This window comes from Pelodiscus sinensis, chromosome 7 (genome assembly GCF_049634645.1).
Source record: "Pelodiscus sinensis isolate JC-2024 chromosome 7, ASM4963464v1, whole genome shotgun sequence".
In the NCBI taxonomy this organism is placed as follows: Eukaryota; Metazoa; Chordata; order Testudines; family Trionychidae; genus Pelodiscus; species Pelodiscus sinensis.
The window spans coordinates 62739062-62759359 of record NC_134717.1 but is presented as its reverse complement, the minus strand read 5'-3'; the positions used below and the strand labels follow the sequence as shown (position 1 = coordinate 62759359).

The 20298-nt window shown below is 48.0% G+C and overlaps 1 protein-coding gene across 3 annotated transcripts in view; it reads right to left on the bottom strand.

Annotated features, from left to right (window-relative positions):
• ASB18 (ankyrin repeat and SOCS box containing 18) overlaps positions 1-19803 on the bottom strand; it is a 38256-nt gene extending 18453 nt beyond the window's left edge. Inside the window, exons 1-3 of one of the 3 annotated variants that reach the window (XM_006127472.4) lie at positions 19313-19803; positions 11399-11543; positions 7893-8160 (exon numbers count right to left, since the gene is read on the bottom strand). In XM_006127472.4, coding sequence (XP_006127534.2) covers positions 7893-8160; positions 11399-11543; positions 19313-19507 — 608 coding nt within the window. In that variant the 5' untranslated portion in view covers positions 19508-19803. Of the gene's footprint in view, positions 1-7892; positions 8161-11398; positions 12213-19302 lie in introns of those variants that run through there. The other 2 variants (XM_075934046.1, XM_075934045.1) reach the window with 2 other exon arrangements.
• Positions 19804-20298: the final 495 nt, after the last annotated feature.

The window sequence follows — 20298 nt, the reverse complement described above, 5'->3', positions numbered from 1 at the left end:
CCCGAGCCGGGGCTGTCGCTGAGCCTGCAGCTGTGGCGGTAGCTGCTCAGGAGCTCCTACCTGAGCTCCTTCCACTCTGGTGGTCTGCCCCGACTGCCCTCTTTTATCACGGAGCAGCTGGAGCATGCCCAGTCAGCTACAAGGGGGTGTGGCCTCCCCTACCCTTGAGTTCATCCCTTCCTGTCTAGCGTGGGGGAGACTCACCCCATCACAGGGCCCCAGGACTGCTCTTTGTTTTGTCTTGGAAAGTCGCTCCAAAGATCCAATGCTCTCACCGATAAAAACGTATGCCTCCTTTTCGGTCTTTATCGTGTTATCCTTTCTCGCTCGAAGTATTTGTCCCACCGTGTGTGTTCGTAGACTGTCATCAAGTTGCCTCTTAATCGTCTCACTGAAAAGCTACATAGACGGAGCTCCTCAGAGTGCATCACTCATCTTTTCTGCCATGTTTTCTAACCCTTTCATCATTCTCCAGGCTCTTCTCTGCCCCTCTCCGACTGATCAACCTCCTTCTTGAATTGTGTGTCCCGCAGCAGCTATACTGGGGCCTCTCTGGTCCTGCTCACAGTTCCCTGTTTCCTCATCGCAAGCTCCCAGGACCTCTTTTGGCTACAGACGTGACGTGGCAGGAGATGAATTTCACTGCCTTGTTTTTTCATTGGTTCTCTAGCTTTACTCTAAGGCTGCCCTGTTACTGATGCTTGGGAGGCCAAATGATACCCACCCCATCTGGGCAATCTAGGTAGGCATCACTCCTTCCCCCTGACACAGGAGGCACTAGGAATAGCCAGGAGGGTGCTGTTTGCTGCCATAGTGGTCCAAGAGCGGCGTGTGCTTGGATACAGTCAGGCAGGAGTGGGCAATAGTTTTTGATGGGGGGGGGCACTCCAAAATTTTGAACTAGGTCCCCCTCCTGCCTTAGACTTGTCTGTGGCGAGGCTGGACTGTTGTCTGAGGAGCATCTGTGACAGCGGAATGAAATGGATGAGTACGTGGTCAGTTTCACAGCTGTTGCTTGTTTTTTTCATCCAAATCGTTTGGCAGCCTTAGCGGTAGGGGCTGTGCACAGTGCCCACACTCGGAATTACAACCATACTGACTTAGTGACTCTGTGGGTTGGCTCAGTGCTAGCGTGGTGTGTTTGGATTGGGGTGACATCCCAGAATGATATATTCTGGGCCATCTACAATGAACACGGAAACAGCTGGCTGACTTAACAAACCTGTGGGGAATAATGGAAAAAAGTTAGATTATACTTGTGGGAAATAGCTCCCTGCAACCTGGTCAGTAGCAAAAGTAAACATGATTAATTTCTCCTTTCCAGGTCACCCTTAAAATCCATCTGCTGCTGCTGCTAGCACATAAAGAAGTGTGTAATATTACTACAGCCTGCTCTAGCTAAAACGGCTTTCCTAATAATGAACCTTGACTATAATAAACTCGGTCCCTGGATCCCAACTTTCTGTTCTGTATATAAAAAAAAAGGATGCGGCACATGCGTAAAGTTAAGATTTTCTCACAGATATTTTTAGTACAAGTCACAGACAGGTTGCGGGCAATGAAAAAAGTTCACAGAAGCCTGCAGACGGTTTGTGGAGTGTGCAGAAACCGACCCCTGAGTCCAGCCCCGGACTGTCTCTACCTTCCCATGGACAGACCACAGACTTCCATGAAGTTTTGTTTATTGCGTCTCCGTGACTTGTACTAAAAATATCCAGGACAAAATCTTAACTTTACGATATTTAATTAATTTAGCGAATGCCTTTGTCCAAGGCGACTTCATTAACTTACTGCAGCAGTTTATCGTTTGCTTTGATTGTTCGTTCACTGTAATGAACCCCTGGTTATAATGAAAAATGGCTTGGATCTTGATGGGTTCATTACGCTGAGGTTGTACTCGTATTATGGTCGAGGACCCCACCAAAATCAGGGCCCCTTTGTGATAAACACGGTGTACACTGAGAGTAAGACAGTCTCTGCTTAGGAGTTTACAATCTAAATAGAGAAGACAAAGGTAATAGAGCATTTATAGCACAGTCAGTCCGAGATCAACACCTTGACCACAAGGCCACTTCTCCAACTAAAGTAGGCAGGACTATTCACTCACTCAAAGTTTAGCAAATGTGCTCCTTTGTGACACTAGCTGCCTGCCATGGAAACAACTGGATTAGGATGCAGGTAGCTGGGATTGATGGACTTCGTTGGACTCTCTGCCATTTTTGTGCAAGTGTCTGAAGCCTTAAAAAAAAAAAGAGTGGACGAAACCCTCTCCCAGAACTACCTGCATGAAAACTAACCCTTTGCAGAACTGTTGCTGCGCGTAAAAGTTTTCCTTCTCCTCTAATGGAACGACTACACTGAACGCTTATTTTGAAATACGCTGTTCCAGAATAGTTATTCTGAGATAGCTTATTTCAAAATAGCACGTCTACACTGTAGGGAAACCTCAAAATGAGTCCGAGGCAGGCTACCCTAATGTAGACGTGCTATCTCGATTTAGAGCCCCAGGAGGCACTGGGGAGGAATAACTTAAAATGACCCAAATTTTCACCAAATGAAATTAATGGGTAGCAGGTTTAAAACTAATAAAAGAAAGTTCTTCTTCACACAGCGTGTAGTCAACCTGTGGAACTCCTTGCCAGAGGAGGCTGTGAAGGCTAGGACTATAACAGAGTTTACAGAGAAGCTAGATAATTTCCTGGAGGTTAGGTCCATAAAAGGCTATTAGCCAGGAGATAGAATTGGTGTCCCTGGCCTCGGTTTGTCAGAGGCTGGAGAGGGATGGCAGGAGACAAATCGCTTGATCATTGTCTTCGGTCCACCCTCTCTGGGGCACCTGGTGCTGGCCACTGTTGGCAGACAGGCTACTGAGCTAGATGGACCTTTGGTCTGACCCAGTATGGCCGTTCTTATGTTCTTATGACCCTGGTAAGGGGCTATTGTGAAATAGCATCAGTGGAGCATCTACAGACTCCTTATTTTGAAATAGCTATTTGAAATAATAGCTGTTCCTTGTAGAATGAGGTTTACCGATTTCAGAATAAGCCGTCTGTTATTTTGACCTAACCCCCAGACTTCTCTCAAGTACCCCTAAGTGTACTCCTACCACGGGTTGAGAAACACTGGTCTAGATCATCCCTGACAGGTGTCTGTCCAACCTGCTCTTCAATATCTCCTGTGATGGAGATTCCACAACCCCCCTAGGCAACTGATTCCAGTCAACCAATGTGTAACTCTGATCTATGTTGGATAACATCCCTTGCACATATCAGAGTTCAGCACTCTATTTTTTCAGGGGTCCCTGCTACATCTTTCCATTAAAGAAAAGTTATGTAAATAAAATTAGCCGAAAGTGACTAATGTAACAGCTATGGAAACATCGAGGGGGGAAAACGAGGGGAAACGTTGTAAGCTCCCTGAGAGAGGAGAGGCGTATCCGCCCCTTATTGGTGGACACCTGTGGATAACAACTCTGCGATTCAATGGTTTGCTCACCCTGCTTCTCTAGACTGTATCGCCGGATACGTCTGTTTGCGCGTGGCACGGATGCACGCAACAGTGGCTTTCTCCTGGAGCCTCCTGGTTTTGTCCCTGCTGCTGGGAAGGAAGTGGAGGGGGTGTTGGAAGGCTACAGCCTTTTCCAGCTATGGAGGGGGGTCTCTAAAAGCCACCATGACAGGTGATGTGGCTGGTTGTGATGGCACCAACCTTCAGCTGCAGTTGGCAATGGGAAGGAGTCCCAGAGCATCAGTACCACTCAGAAAGCCAGGAGGAAAGCTAGAACGGGGAGTGTCCAGATCCCAGCTCCATCCTCTCCCATTGCTGGCTTCCAGTCCATGGTGCTGCTCCAGAAGCAATGGGGTAGAGCAAGGCAGAATGGCTTTTCATGTGGAAAGCAGGAGATGTATGACTGGAAGGCCCCAACCTCACACGCGGGCCCGCCCGCCCAGCGCAAATGCTCATGTTCCTCATGGAAACCAATGGATCTTGTCATTTCATGCGACGGGGTCTCCAGACCTGACAGAAATGTCCCATCGACCCTGGTAGTCCTGCCCCGGCCTTCTGACGCGCACCTGACTCTTTCTAGGCTCCTGTGTTTATTTCCTTCCGGCGCTGCAGATAACGTTTAGAAGCAAAGGCCTTTTTCTCCCCCTCAATTTGAGTCTCTTTGAAAGAGGAAAAAAAATCAACTCAATTCTCCTCTTTTTAATCATCCCACCTTTAGCAAAAGGGGAATAAAAAAAGACAGAGTGCAGTAAATTTAGAGATTCGGCTTACCCCACCATGTTAATTATCTCGGCTGAAAAAAGGAGGTCAAGGAGAGGAACTCGCTACTAAATAGGGCGAAGTTGGCATGCCTGGCTCCTAAAGCGAAGAAGGCAAGAGTGAACTTTACTGGAACTTTTTTAAAAATCTCTTCAAAAAGCTCCTAGATTAAAGCTCTGATATCCCTTTTTTTTTTTTTTGGTTGAATTCTCATGGATTCTGAAGCTCAAATGGCTGGAAGGAAGCCCAGATAATTTTTTTTTATCCCAGTCACTCAGAGGCTCAAAGGTTTTAAGTCCTGCCCCATGGTGAATTGCCGACTATACGGGAATACAGAGGAACCCGACACATCGGTGTTCTGGCCATTGTTAGCAAGAGGGAGCAAAATAAAATAGCTCTGTATGTAGGTCAGTGACCTGCTCTCTGCTGTCAGTGAAAAATTAAGGACGACGTAAAATCCTACTACTCAAAATCAGGGAAAGTAGAGTCTCTTAATCAGACAGAATGTTTATGTTACCCAAACGTGACCCCGGCAGCGTCTAACTTTAGCAAAAGTCTTTGCAATTGAAAAGCTGTGGGCGAAACCTCAAAACCTGTCTAATAATTTTTGATCCTTCAAGGTAGAGTTAGAGGCCCCGGGTAGCACTGCTTTAGTTGAGGGCTTGCCACCATTTCCATGATAAAGCCCCAATATTCAAGGGCTTACAACTCAGCTGGGTCCACGTTGCCTCTGTCTGGAACTTGGATTGCAGGTGTGCCGTTCCAATGCCATTTCCCTTCTGCCTCCCCACTCCTGAAAAACCACGGCCATCACCTCAGCTTGGAGAGCGACTACCGGAGCCGGGCAGGAGACTTTTCCGTGTTGTGCCAGCAAGTAAAACTCTCCCCCCTCATCTCCAGCATCTTTCTGATCGAGAGAGTGAATCTGGCATGTGGACACATAAATAGTTATAATCGGAAAGCTGGAGTAAGTCATTATTTTCACTCATGCACTTGTGGACCAAACTTTCGGTTTTAAGAGAGAAAATATGAAAAGGGAAATGTAAGGACTAATTCTGTTCTGATAGAGATGCATGGGGGGAAAACGCCGGCCCTTTCTTGGCGATTGCAGCTCAGTATCACAGCACAATATCCGTCCAGCTACCCTCTTGGAAAGTCGTTTTCACACAAGACATCATCAAGTGGCCTCATCAAGTTGTTCTTTGATCCACCCATAGATTGTGGTTGAATCCCTTTCGGTGCTTTGTAAAGATTCCTGTTTTGATGAGATGCTTGCGAGATTTCTGCTTGCAAACACTTGTTTGACACCTTGGTTATCCAAGACCCACAACCTCGTGTTGTGTCGTGTCTCCGCTGGTCGAAAAGGGATGGGTTTGAAACCAGGGTAGCCTTTCGTTGAAACGGGCAGGTAACGAAGTTCACTGCACTAGCAAAGCCGCGTTGCTAAGATATCAAGGCAGCTCAGCTTTCTAAAAAAAAATGCTTTCCAAGTTTTAATGATCCAGACATGTCAAGTCAGACTGAGCTGAAACGTGGCTTAGATCGCAGCCGGGACGAATGTGATTTTTTTTTAATGTCTTAATCTATTCTGCACCAACCCAGGGCACGTGGACGCTTCCTGAGGTTTCAGATGTTCCTTGATTGGGCTAGAACTAGTAGAGTTTTTGTTGCAAGACGGAAAGGGCAAAATGGGTATCTCCTTCCATGCATGGGGCCACACCATAGCTAAAGGAGTTCACTCCTGCACGAAGGTTTGCCTTATTCCCATTACCACACCCCTGCGGTAGCGATTCCAACAGACGGCTGCTTGAAAACCTGCCAGGACCCTTACGGGCTCTGCTTGCTGAGATTACCCGGAGAATGCACTGAATCATTAGCACGTTCCTTGGCCATTCTTGCCCCATTGGGTGTGGGTGAGGGAGGGTGCTCTCCACAGTTACCACCTTCACGCACCCGAGGAAGTGCGTGATTTTACCCAGGAAAGTTTGTGATCCTATATATACACACACACATTTGGTGAGTCTCTAAGGGCACGTCTACACTAGGGCACTATTTCGAAATCCCTAAATTTGATGTAATAACTCCTGATTTTACAAACTCAAACACACCCCAGAGAAGCCTAGAAATCAGTCTGAGGCAGGGTCTGTTCATTTGGATGCACAACCTCCGGCTTAGCGCTCCAAGAAGCCCTGCGGAGTCATTGCTTCAAATGACGCCAGGAAGTCATTATTTTGAAAGAGTGGCCACAGAGCATCCACCGCACTGCTCTTTTGAAAGAACAATTCCGGAATTGGCGTTATTAGAACAATTATTTTAATAGAATAACTAGAGGACAGCAAATGAAGTTAATGGGTAGCAGGTTTAAAACTAATAAAAGAAAGTTCTTCACACAGCGTGTAGTCAACCTGTGGAACTCCTTGCCAGAGGAGGCTGTGAAGGCTAGGACTAGAACAGAGTTTAAAGAGAAGCTAGATAATTTCATGGAGGTTAGGTCCATAAAAGGCTATTAGCCAGGGGCTAGAAATGGTGTCCCTGGCCTCTGTTTGTCAGAGGCTGGAGAAGGATGGCACGAGACAAATCGCTTGATCATTGTCTTCGGTCCACCCCTCTGGGGCACCTGGTGCTGGCCACTATTGACAGACAGGCTACTGGGCTAGATGGACCTTTGGTCTGACCCAGTACGGCCATTCTTATGTTCTTATATTTTTCCCCCAGGAAAGCGGGAGTACCGATTTTGAAATAAGTGGCCTGTTATTTCGAAAGAACAGGCTTGGTTGTGTGGATGCACCGCTTATTAATTCGACTGGGGGGGGGGGAGGATTATTTTGAAATAACACCCTCGTGTCGACCAGGTAATAGGTGCCACAGGACTCCTCGTGGTTTTTAAAGTTACAGACTAACATGGCCACCCCTCTGAGCCCTACCCCCCAAGTCACAATATTTGACTTGCAGAACTAGACCTGTGAACCCATGCAGAACTAGACCTGTGCTCAATAGTATAGCCTGTTCCTAAACCGAACCGACTGGGGGCCGGGGGCATGTGGAGCGGCCCTGGGGGCTATCACGTAGTAAAACCGAATTCCTGTTGTTAAGAGAACCAGGAGAGAAGGTGCTGACTAGACCCAGGGTGTCCAGCTAGTGTGTAAGGAGCAGTCGATTTTATCTGCCTTCTCTCAACCTGAATTGCCCTGCACCTCCATGCATTGTCACTTTGCAACTCAGGAAATGGCACGTTGCTTGGGGCAGGATGCCTCGAAGCCGCCATCGGGGCTAGAGGAGTCTTTGTGCAGGCTCCTAGGGGCACTGGACCAGGCCCATGGAGAGAAGAATTGACGGCCTGGTGGAGGCTAAATGAATGCTGTAGTTGCAAGGGGGTGGTGCTCAACGTCCCTGCTGTTTTTTGCCACCCATGTGTGGAATAATTTTTGTTATGTGCACCAAGGAATGTGCACCACCAATAGAAACACATGCTGCCAACTAAGGGCGCTCTGCTGATCAGCTGGGTGGCCCTTGAGTTTCCTGGGTGGCCGCCCAAGCGCTCAGCTTACAGGGAACGCTGGTGGAGGTTAATAGCAGGGGAGGAGGTGGCGGGAGGGTGCAGGCAGCCGGGCCCAGCCCCTTCTTACCCCAACGTGTTCTGGTCGGTGCACAGGTGCAGTGGGGCCAAGCCATCATCGCTCAGGAGGTTGGGGTTGGCTTTGTGCTCCAGGAGGAGCTCCACGCAGTCTGTGTGGCCCCCCTCACAGGCCTCGTGCAGAGCGCTCCGGCCTCCCGGAGCCACGTTGGGGTCTGCCCGCCAGAACAGCAGGTGACGGAGGCAAGCAGCGTGGCCGTGTCTGGCAGTGATGCACAGTGGGGTGGTCAGTTCCCTCTTGTACTCTAGAGACCACAGGCCTGGCGGGCAGAGAGAGAAGAACATGAGAAGGATGGACTGATGGGAAGGGCACAGGGCAGGGGTTCCTGAGAGCCATGTTCTGCCACAGTCTTCCTGTGTGGCTTTGGGCATGTCCCTTAATTTTTAAGTGTCTCCATTTCCAATCTGCAAAGGGGTAGCCGGGCCTCCCTTCCTGTGATCATTACAGTGGGGTCAGTAACAGACACAGATGTCAGAGACTTTCCCTTCTGCACCAGACAGACAAGGTGTAGGAGGGCGGGTGATACTTTTTATTGGACTAACTTCTGTTGGTGAGCGGACCAGTTTTTGAGCTACTCAGAACTCGTTCTCATGTCTGGGACAGGTTCTCTGCACTAAATACAGGGTTGAGTGGCTTAAATATGTGCTAACTACTTATGCTAAGGGATCATTCAAGGTGGAGTGGCCTGTTATTTTATACAGTGTCATAAAACAGGAAGGGACCTCGAGAGGTCATCAAGACCAGTCCCCTGCCCTCCCGGCAGGACCAAGCACCATCTAGACCAGCGGTTCCCAACCTTTTCCAGATGGGAACCCATTTTGAGAATTCAGGAAGACTTGGTGACCCAGGGCAATTAAAAAAACATGTGTGAATGGCTCCTTAAGAGCCACCTGGGGAGACATCGACCTGACGACCCTTTTGAAATGTAATGGCGACCCATATTTGGGTCTCGAGTCATAGGTTGGGAAACCCTGAACAAGACCATCCCTGACAGGTGTCTGTCCAACCTGCCCTTCCATATCTCCAGTGATGGAAATTCCTCAATCTCCCTGGGCAATTTATTCCAGTGTTTTACCACCCTGACAGGTAGGAAGTTTTTCCTAATGTCCAACCTAACCCTCTCTTGCTGCAATTTAAGCCCGTTGCTTCTTGTCCTGTCCTCAGAGGCCAAGGAGAACAATTTTTTCTCCCTCCTCCTTGTGACACCCTTTTAGATCTTTGCAAACTGCTCTCCTGTAACTATTATACTTTGCAGCTGTAGAAAGGCCACTTCTCACTACAAAATATTTTCACCCTAACTTATGGCGGCATGCAGCTGCCGCAGTTATAAAATCACTTGTGTGTTCACACTTAGCTCCTGCTTCCTCCCCAGAGAGTTCTTATCAATAGTACCAACCGTGCTGGACAGTGTGGTGTGACTCCCGAAAGGAAGCCAAAGTTGGCGTAAGCAACTCCCGTATCTAGAATGATGCCGTGTCCACCTGCGTACGTAGACAGTGACTCTGCGCCACTCGGGGATGTGGTGTAAAGAGATAAGCATAGAGAAGGAAATTGCAGTAATAGGAGCCAAATTTAAGTGAGGGCCCTTTCACAGTGAGGCCTGTGTCTACACTCCGCCGCATCCAGGGAACGTGTATGCTCTTCCAAAATTTTTTTTGGAAGTGTAGATGCACTCTTTCAGAAGCCCTGTATGCCTCATTTTGGGCTCATCTAGACTACGCAGAAGATTCAAAAGAGGATCCTGCTGGAATTTGCATATCTTTTTCCGATCTCGCTTTCGAAAGGGGAGCTTTCGAAAGTGAAAGTAGTCAAGACACATTTTTTCAGCACCCCCCCTTTTTCAAAAAGCTGTGTATACCTTCCGCTTTCGAAAGTGAGATCGGAAGAAGATATGCAAATTCCCGCGGAATTTGCATATCCTGTTTCAAATTGTCCGTGTACTCTAGATGAGCCCTATGAGAGGAATAAGGGGAGGTTTTTCCCACTTTTGGTCCAGTGTAGATGGGCCAAATGTCGCAAAAGCCTCTTCTGAAAAAAGAATCGGCAAAAGGTATGCAAATTGCAATTTGTGTACCTTTTCCTGGAAAAAACCCAGAAGCGTAGACATAGCCAGCGTAAGACAACTCTTGTCAACCCAACTGTGTTGAGGTTGACTTGACCTGAGCAATTAAAATACGAAGCAAAACAAAGAGACATGGCACCCGCCGGTTCTCTCTCCTGCCTGGCTCACAGTGCCCAGGAAAAGGAAGATGAGAAAGTTTTGGCCTGCGGAAAATGCCTGAGCGTTCACAGCTCTTTTATGCACATTGCTCTGGGGGAAGGACTCCTGGCTCCTCATGCAACACGATTCTAGTTTATTTCTCCTCCGCCTTTTAAGTTCTCTGTGTGTGGAGCCACTGCCTTTTTGCTGAATAAAACCGAGCGGTATGCTGTACATTTTTTCCGTGCTCTGAAAACAGAGGGGGCTTTCAAAAAGGCCCGTGGAAGGTTGTTAGCCACTCTGAGCAGCGGTGGCTATCGGGGAAAAAAAAATTCCCCAGTGAATGCACATCAATGGGCCGGATTTAACATGGCGGGAATACCGTCTTATAATGATGGAAGAATCGATATTGTGCCTGTAATGAGCTGCAGAAGGTCCCTTATTCACCAACTTAACTTCTTCCCCGGAGCCCCCGCTGAGAAGTTTTCAAAGACAGCTCATTAATTACCCACCTGCATCCAATACCGATTTGGAACCTGTTGGAAGCGGTAGCTGGCCCCCGGGTGGCTTTCTGTTCATCCAGGGGGGCAGCCGGCGCTGGCTGGACACACACTGGGCCTGAAGCAATGGAGCCGAGTGGGAATGTAACACCTTGTGGCCCTGCCCCGGACAACTGCCTTGGCAGCGCTGGAGTTGGGATTTGCAAAGGACGAGATGTGTGCATTCCTTTCAGGTGACTGGCTTCCCGGCCTCCGCATTCCTGGGTGAAGCCAGCCCTCAGAAATGTGCCGGTTGCTCTGCCCTCTGTGTGCCCGATGTCAATGTGACCTCAGACACCCCAGGTACCCTCTGCCAAGCGCCCCCTGCTGCAGATTGGCTCTGCGCCCTTTTATCCTCCTGCCTCGCCTGCAATGCTGCTTGTGAGCAACATGATCTGGGACTCTCTTTGGTACGAGCACCTTGGCTACGATGATCCAACGCCCCCTCCCCAAGTGCACTCTTAAAAACCCGTCCGGCTCCTAAATCACCAAGCATTTTAGCTTAGAGTTGTTAGACTTTGCAGCACCAGGCCCTGTCTAGAGCACTTGCAAACAGTGTGAGACTGCAAACATTTAGCACACGCCCTGCATCCACTGAGCAGACGGTATCATCCGTCTCGGAAGAAATCAGACCCCTCTGAAACCTATTAGCAAGCGCCTTCAAAACCAGAGGGTCACAAATTGCCTCTGCACACAGGGCACCTTGCTCTCGGTCGGTGTTAGTCAGTGCCCGCTGGCTTTTGAAGCCACGAGAGTACCTGACAGTCCATAGGACGCCTGGCTTTTCACCTGCCATTCCAGCTCGTTTTGGCTGATCTCAAAAATCACATTGACGTCTTCGTAGTATCTATCAGTCACGACCTGGAGGTTTCGCAGGTCTCCCGTGACTAGGGCTGTGTAGTACTTCTCTGCCGGAGCGTGAGCCATTAGTGGGGTGTCTGATTCCACTCTGGGTAGGATCTGAAGCTTCTCCGTGACAGGTCCTGGCAGCTCATCCATGGCAGCTTATTTTCGTGCAAGACCTCGCTGCAAGGAGCGATGGTCTTTTATAGCTAGTTATTTCCATTGTCCCGGCACCATTGTCCAATTGTAATTGAGGGCTCTATTGTTGTGGTATTTATAACTCCAGGCGGGTCAGATGATAATGGTTACTTGATACAGCGATGGTCATATGCCTAGTTCTATATACATACATATGTATGTATGTAATCACAAGGAGGTAGCGAAGGTCAAATGTTCACAGTGCGGGTTTGTGTCAGCACCTCTGTGATTAAATGCCCACTTTTAATTCCAGACAGCAGGTTGGCAGAGAAAGAGACCGGCGTAGTCTGGCAGGAAAATGTTCCCATACTAAAAGAATCCCACCCCCATCCCCACAGGCCTTTAACGTCTCTTTTTTCCTGGCTGTATGAATTGACATCACTTGCAGTATGTCTAGGCTACAAGCCTCTTTCGAAAGAGGCTTTTCTGAAAGATACGTTCGAAAAAGCCTCTTTTGAAAGAGAGCATCTAGACTACAAGCAGATTTACCGACAAAGCGAGCAGCTTTTTTGAAAGAGAGTTGAGACGCTCTCTTTCGAAAAAGCACAGTTTGCATGCAATAGCGCCTTTTTTCGAAAGAGCACTTTCGAAAAAAAGGCATCATTCCTTGTAAAATGAGGTTGACCGCGATCGAAAAAACTGCCACGTTCTTTCAATTTACTTTCAAAAGAAAGGAGCTGCAGTTTAGATGCAGGTGAAGTTTTTTCGAAAAAAGTCTACTTTTTTCGAAAAAAACCTGTAGTCTAGACCCACCCTTATAGTCCTCTGGAGTCTGTGTAAAACGACAGTGGGTTATCTAGGAGTCTGATTTTTTTGAGATGATGATCCATATTTCCAGTGCTATCTACTCTCGTATGCTTCTGAGCACAAAAGAGCCATTAGCGGTGACTGGGTTTCACATCAAGTAATTATGCTGTTCTACAGACGCCGGGCGCAGAACAGTGTCTTCTAAGTATCTCAATTCAGCACCCTGCATGCTAGGCCACACTGCTTCCCCAATAGATTACCACCAATACATGCTCAGTGGAACTTAAATGAGATGTAGACCAATGTGCAGAATAATTTTTTATGTGCACCAAGGTGCGTGCAGATGTGTACCACTAGTAGAAACACATGCTGGTGGGTTTGGGTGCACTGCTAATCAGCTGGGTAGCACCTGAATCTCTCCTGGCAACTGACCACACTCTCAGCTTATAGGGAATGTGGCTGTTGACATGCCATGAACTTCATTGTTAAAAGTACAAGATTCTCTTCCTTCCTGCAACATGGACTACGGCTAGACTACACGCCTTTTTCTAAAGAGGCTTTTTCCAAAGATACTTTCAAAAAAGCCTCTTTCAAAAAAGAGTGTCTAGACTATAATCAGTACTTTCAAAAAAGCAAGCCACTTTTTTGAAAGAGAAAACCCAGGCAGCCTGGACTCTCTCTTTCGAAAAAGCACAGTTTGCCTTACATAGCGCCTTTTTTCGAAAAAGCACTTTTGAAAAAAGGCATTCTTCCTCTTCCATGGTCGAAAAAACTGCCATGTTCTTTTGATTTACTTTCGAAAGAACGTGGCAGCAGTCTAGATGCAGGTAAAGATTTTTCGAAACAAGGCCACTTTTTTCGAAAAAATCCTTGTAGTCTAGAGACACCTGGGACTTCGTTCTTTCTGTGTTGTTTTTCTTAACAAAAAATAAATACTCAAGACTGACACATATCTTTTGCTCTTTTGGCATGGGAAAATTCATTTTTGTTATGACTTGGTCAGGAATTAGATTAGTGATGATGCAGGATCACTCCACAACCCTGGAAAGCTGTGTTCTTTTGGCTGCCTTTAAATATTATGATTTTGATGCTCTTTTCTGCATCAGTCTATTAGTATGGAGAGCAGGAACAGATGTTCATAGGAGATCAGTTTCTGATTAGTTGATGAGGATGGGCAGAGGTGAGCGAATAATGCATTTTTAGTCTTTGCGGGATAAGCTGAAAAATCCCCAAAACTCTGCCCAAAACACTGGTTTGATTCCACTGAAACAATTCTTTTTGATCAAATTAAATTGTTTTGTTTTGAATGGACCAAAACATTATTCAAGGTTTCCATTTGGATTTGGCCATTTTGGGTGTTTTTCATCTTTTTTCTGTGTGTGTGTGTTTTTTTTTTAATTGGTCAAAATTGACATCAAAATGCCATTTCAAAGTAAAAATCGACACCAAAACAAAAATGTGAAAAAGAAACATGTTGACTCTTCTGATTTTTCCCCCAAATTGAACCTATTCTTTGAATTCGACACAAATTTGGCAAACATGATTGGGCCCTCCCAAATGCCCTTTTCCATTAAAAAAAAATGAGTAAAACATGTTGCCCAATTGAAATAAATTAGATCTGTCTCGTTCCTTTCAAATCAATGTCACTAGTTGTGAGTAAAATGCTTCCTTACTGCACCATGATTTGTCCCAAAATCTTCCTAGTTTCAATGTTTTTGTCATTCTTCCTTTTAGTCCTCAAGGGTATGTCTAGACTGCATCCCTCTGTCGGCAGATGGATGCAGATTAGGCAGGTCAACATTGCAAATGAGGCAGAGATTTAAATATCCTGCGCCTAATTTGCATAAAAATGGCCACCGTGTTTTGCTGACTGAGCACTTTGTCGGCAAAATGTGGCTGTCCAGAGGGGGATCTGTTGAGAAAGAAAGCCTTTTTCGACAGATCCCTTATGCCTCCTGCAAGGAGGTTTACAGGATCTGTCAAAAAAGGCTTTCTTTCTCAACAGATCCCCCGCTAGACTGCCACTTTTTGCTGACAAAGTGCTGAGTCGGCAAAAACGGCGGCCATTTTAATGCAAATTAAGCACGGGATATTTAAATCCCTGCTTCATTTGCAATGTCGACCTGCCTAATCTGCATCCCTCTGCCGACAGAGGGATGCAGTCTAGACATACCCCTAGAGAAAGTCCTTGGCTTAAGTTTCACTTTATTATTTTGCAGACTAGCAAACAGGGCTTCATGTTAGGTTCTGATCTTGACAATAATTATGCAAGTAACTCTGCTACAGATAGGAGTAAATCCATTAAGATAACTCATGGCTGCATTTGCAGGATTGGGCCCATAAAGGTATCGTACCCAAACGTGCCTGCTCCATTAGCAACGGAATTTACAATCATTAATCTTTAATATGCTGTAGTATCTTATCCTGCTTTCTGAATATGAATATTTGTAGAGTACACCTCATTTAACAAAACATTAAGCAATTTTACGTCTTCAGATCAAGTGTGTCTATTAATAATGACTCAAAGTGTCTGAGCTGATTTCACGTTATTAAGGAAAACTCATTATTGTCATGTGAAAGAGCACCATATGCAACACTAAAAAGAGTAAATTGAGAGCATGTTTACTAATTTATTACCCTGAAGCCACCTCATCACAGCTTCGTTAGTTTATAACATTGTAGAGGCTTCAAATGAGAGCCTCCAATTTTGTCCCTCCCGAGGACTCACAATCGCAGGATTGGCTTAGCAATCAGAAGATTTTTACATAGGCATGTTGGGGTTTTTCGACTCCTTATCTTAGCTCTGATGCTTGAGGTCTGTGAAAGTATTAAGCAGGTGCAAGAGCAGCAGGAGTTTTTGTGGAAACGAGAAATGGAGCAAATATTGGAAAATATTCATCACGTGGGCCATGAAGCCATGAATCTGAGCTTTATTGCCATACAATGAAAATGCTTCAAGCAGAAGAATCTCCCCAGAGCGTATGTGCCAGTGTTCTTATCAGACACGGACTTCCTCCATTAGTACGGGCTGAACATCTCTCCACTGGGACTCTCTGCTCCGGCAACATCCCTGGTCCGGCAGGACCGGGGAAGTCAGAGCAGGGAATCCTGATGGATGGCTGGCAGGGCGTCAGGCTGCTGGAGCCCAGAGTGCAGCTGTGGGACTGCCCAGAAGGGCAGGGTGCCTGTGGCATGTCTGTCGGGCTGACCAGTGGCGCAGGGAGCCTGTTGCATGGCTGCGGGGCTGACCAGTGGGGCAGGGTGCCTGTTGCATGGTTGCGGGGCTGACCAGTGGGGTAGGGAGCCTGTTGCATGGCTGTGGGGCTGACCAGTGGGGCAGGATGATTGTTGCATGGCTGTGGGGCTGACCAGTGGGGCAGGTAGCCTGTTGCATGGTTGTGGGGCTGAGCAGTGGGGCAAGGTGCCTGTTGCATGGCCGTGGGGCTGACCAGTGGGCAGGGTGATCGTTGCATGGCTGTGGGGCTGACCAGTGGGGCAGGGAGCCTGTTACATGGCTGTGGGGCTGACCAGTGGGGCAGGGTGCCTGTTGCATGGCTGTGGGACTGACCAGTGGGGCAGGGTGCCTGTTGCATGGCCGTGGGGCTGACCAGTGGGACAGGGAGCCTGTTGCATGGCCATGGGGCTGACCATTGGGGCAGGGTGCCTGTTGCATGGCTGTCAGGCTGACCAATGGGGCAGGGAGCCCGTTGCATGGTTGTGGGGCTGACCAGTGGGGCAAGGTGTCCAGTGTGTGGCAGCAGGGCTGCCTGGTGGGCCCAGGAGCCCGGTGCACCACAGTGGGGCTAGGAAGCCTGGTGGTGCCAGGTCAGTGGTGCTGGCAGCGGGGCTGGGGGAAGGGAGCCAGAGAGGAGGTCGGCAGCTGGCCCAGGGCAGGGGGCCAGAAATGACCTCCCCTGCTCCAGTAAAATCCCTCATCCACGACTGGTCAGATCCCGAGGGCGCCGGACCAGGGACGTCCATCCTGAGCTATTGTTACCAGCACGAAAGTTGCAGTAGAAGATCCCGCATTTGATAGGCTCCAAGACTTCTCTTCCCAGCATGCTTTGCTAAAAGCGGGTTGACCGAGGCTTCCCTTTCCCCTGCTCTTTCAGGGAATCACGTCTGCTCGAACCACCCCGGTAAGGATGCACTTTTTAGGGTCTGCTTCCTCGCTTCATTTTCCTCTCAAACTGCTCTGTCCTAGACAGCTCACCCCGAGGAAGGAGGAAGAGACCCATTCTTCTGTCAGCACTGCATTCTCAGGCGGTGAGCACACAGAGGGAGGATGCATGTATCTTGTTACAAAGCATGGCATCTTTCCCCCGAAGGCCCTTTTCTCATTCCCAGAGACAGTTTGCTTTATTGCAAGAGAGCGGATATGTTTATAATTACCGCGAGAGTTATTTACCTGTGGAAATTACTCATGTGACTTAGATGTCCCGTTACAACAGCTCAGGCAGGTTGAACCTCTCTAGTCCAGCACTCTTTGATCCGGCGACATCCGCGATCCGGCATGATTTTAGTTCACTGAGTGTCCGCTTATCATGGGTGTGGCCAAGTTTCCCATGGTCCCATAAAGTTTGCTCACAGCCACCAGTCCTGGCTCTCAGTGTTCTGAGCTGTTATTTAGCTCGAATTTACCCCTAAATGTCTTCTAAGAGCCCATTGAGCAGTGGAAGTGTTGGTGATGCTGCTAGACAACATTGACCTCCCGTGGTCCGGCAAATTCTCTAGCTCGGAACCAGTCAGGTTCCGAGCGTGCCGGACTGGAGAGGTTCAACCTGTAATTACACATTGAGTTCTTGCAGTTGATTGTCTCCTCACGCTGTACAGACTAAATTAATGAGAGACAACTGCAATGGAGAAAAAGGCAAAGTTTGTCCAATAAATCCTTCGTTATGAATTATTTGCCTGACTCAAGTCTAAGTCTACGTGTGTGGCTTACATAAGCACATTGTTCTTGAGACTGATTCTCTTCTATCTTCTATCTTGTGATTTGGGAGCATTTTGGCACACTCTGGCTATGTCTAGACCAGTGGTCCCCAATGCGGTGCCTGTGGGTGCCATGGTGCCCTCTGGGGCATTTATATGTGCCGCCTAGTGACCAGGGCTGGCCCCAGCCATTCTTGTGCCCTGGGCCCCAGCGCATGTGCGGCCCCCACCCCGGGCGCGTGGCGCATGTGCGGTGCCGCCCCCAGGCACCTGGCAGCCCCAAAAGGTTGGGGACCGCTGGTCTAGACTGCCGAGAAAATTGGAAAAAGATACATAAATTGCGAACCACAATTTGCATATTCTTCTCTGCTTTTTTCCCGAAAGAGGCTTTTCCGAAATTTGGCCTGTCTACACAGGGCCAAATTTTGGAAAGAACTCCTTTTTTGGAACATTCCTTCTTTCTCTCACCGAGGGGAATACAGGGAGGCCGACAGAACACGTCCGCTTTTCCAGAAACTGTTCCGAAAAAGCAGATGCGTTCCTTGGATACCTGGAAAAGCTCTTCAGTCTAGACACAGCCACTGAGAGATGGCATGATCGTGGCTTGCTCTTTAAGGCCAGAGGCCTAGAAACCAAAAAGCCTGCCCACCGCAGGTAAAGGGGAAGTGGCTGGTACTTAGCTGGCTATAAAAGGGAAGCTGCAAGCTAAGGCAGGGATGCTACAGAAGGCACCAGGCAAGCCGGAGCCGGAGACTGAACCAACAGACGGGACTGCAAAGGTGTCCAGGTAGGGAGGCCGGGTGAGTCTCGGACTCTCCAAGAGAGATTCAGGAGCTACCCTGGCAGCCAAGAAGCCTGGGGCTTACAGTAGCAGCAGCAGCTGCTAGAGGAAGCTGAGACGAAGCGCCCAAGAAGCTGCCGAGCTACCGAGAGAGACCTAAATTAAAGGGACCTAATTCTTACTTTGTCACAGGGGAAACTGAGGCAGGCCCCAGCAGTGCCACACGCAGCCACGAGTGAGTGCTTGGGAGGTGACAGTGACCCGTGCACACTAGGCAGACAGGGAAGCCAGCACACCTCAGTAACCTGGCAATTAGAGGCCTGAGTGCTAGGATAGGAAAGATTCCTGTGATTAGTCCAGTTAGGGAGGGGATGGAGTGCTTAGCTCTGTTAGACGGGCTTTCGTCCAAACCCTAATTTATAGAGAAAGGCAGACGCCAACAGAGTTCAATTTATGAATGTCGCCTGCCTGGAAATTGTTCTAATGCAAGGTAGGGTTGAGAAACGCTCTTCACCATGGAGATCAAATTGATCTTTGATCCTGACCTGATTGCTGCACTTATGGAGGCCTGTCTGCTAGAATAATGTATTCAATTGTTTTAAACACGGCCAGCACTGAGTACAGGCTGGAATACAGGAAAGAGGAGAAACAAGCGTGATAATCATCAAGTTTGGAGCAAGCCTAACGTGCAAGCGCATAACATGGAAAACCCGTGCCTGTTAGGCCAGGTCTGCACTAGACCCGGCAACTCTGCTAGAGGTACACAGCTCTGGCTATGTAAAATACGTAACTGGAGTTGGCTTACCTTAAGCCAAGCTTGGGGGCATCCTCACAGCAGTAGTCAGACGTAAGCAAATGCTCTCATTGGCTTCCCTTATTCCTTGCAAGAGCAGGAGTACCGGCCGCCGGCAGGGCACCCCCACAGTTTGATTTAGCGAGTCTTAACTAGACTCGCTAAATCAAACTCCGAGAGATTGATTGCGGCAGTGGCGATCTTCCGTGTCATGAAGACAAGCCCTTGGACTATATCTAATTTTCAAGTAAACAACATTTCATTGGTCAGTTTCTTCCCTCTCATGAATGCTGGTTCATTACAGAATTAAAACACTCATGATAATTTAAGGATCTGTTTTTACCATTTAAAAAAAATGTTGCCATTACCTACTAGCACTAAAGGGTGCAGCGGGGCGTCTGGCTCCTTCATCCAGTCATCATTTGATAGTTCTATGGTGGCGTTCATGTGCTTAAGCTCCGTACAGATCAAATCCAGCACCGTGTTCTCATCCCCGACTTCCAGGGCAGACTTTAATCTCTTCACCAAGCCGGAGCTGGCGGGGTGATCAGGAATACAGTCAGCACTGGACATTTTCAATTCTTTGCCCTTGGGAAAGCACGTTCTATTATTTTTAATACAGCGTCCAAAGTCAGCTGGTGGTAAATGAGACGCGTGTGTGCTTTTGCTATAAAAAGGCCGCGCTCAGCTAGTATTACACCCATTGGGATTTACAAGGGGAGAAGGAGCCAGATGTAAGGGAGCCACTGAAAAGAGTCGCACACAATAAACTATCGTTCACAAGGTGAAGGAGACTTTTTAACTTTGTGTGTGTGCAATAAGTGTGGTAGGGGAAAAACCATGACAGGCCCTCCCAGCGAACTTTCCGAGGAAAAGCTGTTTCATTCAGAACTGTCACACAGGGAAAAAAAAACCCCAACCCACTCCCCAAACCCCAAAAAACCCTCTATGAAAAGCTTAAAAAGTTTGCTGAGATTAGAGTTTCAAAACTTCTGCTCGGCAGGAGAGAATCCTTTTGATATTCCTCTGACTTGAAAGATCAATTCTAGTCCGCAAGGGGCCAGCCTCAGCAGACTGGTGCACATTTCACCCAAACTTTGTTTTCATTGACAATGTCCCGCCTTTGTCTGCGGAAAAGACGATAACCATCCGAAGAAAGACAACCAAATGAAGGATGTGCTCAGAAAGAAGGCAACCCATAACACAACGCATCCCACTTCGGAGGGCTTGATCTGCATTCAAGACCTTGTGTATTGTGCATCAGGGCAGAATCAAGAAATGCTTGGGTGGCCGGACAGGTGTTTTCATTAGCGAGATGAGCTGGTTAGAGATTCTGCAGTCCTCCTGGTTAAATTGTGTCCCCA